Source organism: Nicotiana sylvestris, chromosome 5 (genome assembly GCF_000393655.2).
Source record: "Nicotiana sylvestris chromosome 5, ASM39365v2, whole genome shotgun sequence".
In the NCBI taxonomy this organism is placed as follows: Eukaryota; Viridiplantae; Streptophyta; class Magnoliopsida; order Solanales; family Solanaceae; genus Nicotiana; species Nicotiana sylvestris.
Genome location: NC_091061.1, coordinates 150,943,384 through 150,946,834, shown reverse-complemented (window position 1 = coordinate 150,946,834; position 3,451 = coordinate 150,943,384). Strand labels below are relative to the sequence as shown.

The 3,451-nt window shown below is 37.0% G+C and overlaps 1 protein-coding gene across 1 annotated transcript; it reads right to left on the bottom strand.

Moving 5' to 3' along the window:
- Positions 1 to 1,139: 1,139 nt before the first annotated feature.
- On the bottom strand, positions 1,140 to 2,060 carry LOC138869499 (zinc finger BED domain-containing protein RICESLEEPER 2-like). Its single transcript, XM_070147119.1, has one exon. It carries the CDS (start codon positions 2,058 to 2,060, stop codon positions 1,140 to 1,142), a length of 921 nt encoding a protein of 306 aa, XP_070003220.1.
- Positions 2,061 to 3,451: the final 1,391 nt, after the last annotated feature.

Sequence of the window (3,451 nt, the reverse complement as noted above, 5' to 3'; positions counted from 1 at the left end):
ATTCCAACCAACGACTTGGGTGGATGTCCACAACCAGTATAAGCCTAAGAAATGGATCGAAGATGATCAGGTTGGTTTCCCGTAGTCGGCAAAGGGACGTGAGAAGAATAAAGAAAAATCAAAAGACGACTTCGACACGGACAAACGGTCTTTGAGGGGCCGATTTTTTCCCTATGAACAGACCGAAGACCGCGACAGAGGTTTCCAGTCACCAGATAGATTCGCCATCGATAGACGGTCAGATAGTGGTCGGAACAATAGATCATTGTAGGAAAAGGAAGCACAAGTATGCGGGATCCTTCCTACCCCAGGCTATCATAATACAATTTCAACGTTAGCGTAGTAGAGTTGGTAACAACTATGAGAAACATCAAAGAAGCACGGTTTCCGAAACTAATTAGATCTAATCCCAGCTAGAGGGATCCTAATCTGTGGTGTGAATAAGGTGCCATGTGGGTCGGACTCGGGACTAAGTGGGCTAGTCCCGGTCCCGGGCCTGTCCCAATTTAAACGGGCTTCGTGGTCCCGGTCTTGGTGGTCCTTTTGTAGGAACCAGGCCCACGAACTAATGGTCTTGGGCTAAGTGGGCCCATCTCGGGCCTATGTGGGCCCAAGTGGGCCTGAGTGGTCCCAACGGATTTTTTTAAAATTTTTATAGAAATTAGAGAAACAAAGATGGTAATAAAAATATCTAAGGAAATTCCTTGTAAATTAAATTATAGAATTGTGACCTAGATTTTTTAATTCAAATTTAAAGACAAAAATATTGTAAAGAGATAGTCAAAGCAATGCGTTAAAATTTGAATATAGCATTAAAAAAATATGGCAATATCTTTCTTAGTCTTCCTCCCCCTTATGGAATGAGTACAACAAGGTGCTAATACTATCATTGATAAGAAAAAGAAACTAATCAAGATGTTCCAAAATACAAGTTACATAATACATACTAATTTTGTTCATACAAGTTACATTGTATCTCTTACAAACTTCATAAATCCATTAAGGTCTGGAAGAATTTCCGTTGGTGGTGGCAGAAAAGAAGTGTGGTCATCACCGATTCTAGGCGAAGCAGAATCCTCCGCAAGTTCCGCTAGCATTTCTTAGTAAGCTTCCTCTTCCTCTGGTCGTGATTCAGCAAGTCAAAAATTTCTTCTTTCCAAACGGATCCAACCTCTGAAAAGTACTGATTTTTCCAGGCTCTCCCTCATAGACGCTCTATAATCACCAAGTTGAAGTCTTGCTTTACTGAAAGCGCTCTCTGATGCCACTGTTAAAGCTTGAATAGTTAAAATGTCTCGGGTCATCCTTGAAAGAACCGGAAAGTGTTTTTCTTTGTCCTTCCACCATTCTAAAATATTAAAGGAGCCTCCAGTATTCACTTTCTCAATTCTCTGTGATAAATAAACTTCAAGCTCATTTAGTTGTGAAAAATCAGTAGTAGTTGAACCTTGAGAACCCCTGAACCCCGCCCAAGAACTAAGTGCTCTTACTCCCGCAGTTCTTTTAGATGATTGAGAATCAGAAGAAGAAAGAGTAGGAATATTTGGTCTAGCCTGATCTAATGCAACTTGATAAGCATTATAAATAGTTCGAGCATTTATTTTAATTGAGGCTATTGCTTCCGGAATTTTAGACAACTCCTCTTCTTCAAGTGTTAAACCATTATAAATAGCTGCATACCAAAATTGAGGACCTCCTGATTTCATAGTAGGATTTAACAAGGCAGCAACACCAAAAATAGGGGGAATAGGAAAAAAATATTTTTTAAACTTTTTTCTCATAGAATCAATAACAAGTTTATAAATTTTCCCAACCTCTGAAAAATGAGCAAACAAATTTGCAAGTTCTGCAATATAAACTAAACAGTTAGAAATAGTAGGATAATATTGCCCAAAAAATTTATTTGTAGCAATATGAAATTTTTCTAAAAAATCTACAAGCATTTTAATATTAGCCCAATCCACATTTGTAAGGTGCTCATCATCATCACTTACATGAGCATTAAACGTTGAGTTTATGGAGTTTCTATATTCATATGCAATGACTAAGCTTTCATACATGTAATTCCATCTAGTTGGACAAGGTTTATGAACCTTTCTTTCTCTTAGGCCAAATTCATCGCATCTTTTAAAATATTCTCTTAGTCTACTTTTACGGTTTGAATAAAAAACCAGTTAAGAGCCATTTTAAACTTTTCAATTTGGCGAAATGGCCTCGTGGCCACTTAAACTTGTACCGTATTTTAAAGCTGATATATAAACTTACATTATTCCTATTTGAACACTCAAATTCACATATCCGGTAACTAATAAAAGTATTTGACCGTTGACCATGCACATGTGGCAGTGACAGAGATGATGTCGACAAAGTATATGCAAGTCATGAAAATTACGCGCGTGACTACAATAATTTTGATTTAAAAAATCAGAACCAAAAAAATTACAAATTAAAGAAAGAAAGAAAATAAACCAGGCCCACTTCCCCATCCCCCAGCAAAATTCCCTTCACCCCCTGTGTTCTTTTCCCCAATTGTCGTCCTCCCCTACTCTCCCTTCTTTTCTTTCTCCCCCTCTCTAATCTTCCCCCTTCCTCCTCTTTTTGTTCCAAATCCAGGCAAAGATAGTGAAAAACAAAGAATAACAATGGATTTTATCAAAAACTTTATGTCAATCCTTTCTCTTACATTAATTCCCTCTCTCCTTTTTATATCCAATCTTAGATCGGAAGATAGATAGAGAAAAGAGAAATATCAGCGCAAAATTATCAAGTTTTGGGTAGAAAATTCCATTTACGGAGGCCGTGTTCTTCCCTCTTTTCGATTTAACCATTTATCTCCTTCTTTGTCATAGCCTAGCCGACTCACCATAGTATTGGGCAGCCTCCATTGTTTCAAAATCATGGATTCCCATTAATTGTTTCTGAAATCATGAACATAGTGGTATTGTGAATTTAATTTAGAAATAAGAGAGAGAACGAACATTGAAGAAAAGTAAAAAAATAAGGAAAGGAATGGAGGTGAGTGAAGGGAGAATAAGGGAGAGGTGGGTGAACGGAGGAAAGTGTCAGGTCTTTTTCTCTTTCTTTCTTTTTTCTTTTTTTAATTTGAAACTTCTTTTTTTGCTTATTTAGTATTTAAGAATAGGAACCACAAAAAATATATGTCAGGTAATAAATAGTCTAGTATATGACGTGTTGTACATGTCAGTTCAATTGATATATGTAACGACCTGACCGATCATTTTGAGCTCTAGAGCGTCATTCAGCGGTTTGAGGCTCTGAGTAGCTTCACTTCAGATATTATAACTTGTACTGTCACGACCCAAAATTCACTAAGGGTCGTGATGGCGTCGAACACAGCTTCCAGGCAAGCCAACCAAAATACTTAATTAAATTCTCGTTTTAATGATTTTGAAAACTATGATTTTTCTTCAATTTTACCAGTAAAAGATAA

What these genes read in the sequence shown, in the direction of transcription:
- LOC138869499 (XM_070147119.1), bottom strand. Translation starts at nt 2,060, where the DNA reads ATGTATGAAAGCTTAGTCATTGCATATGAATATAGAAACTCCATAAAC.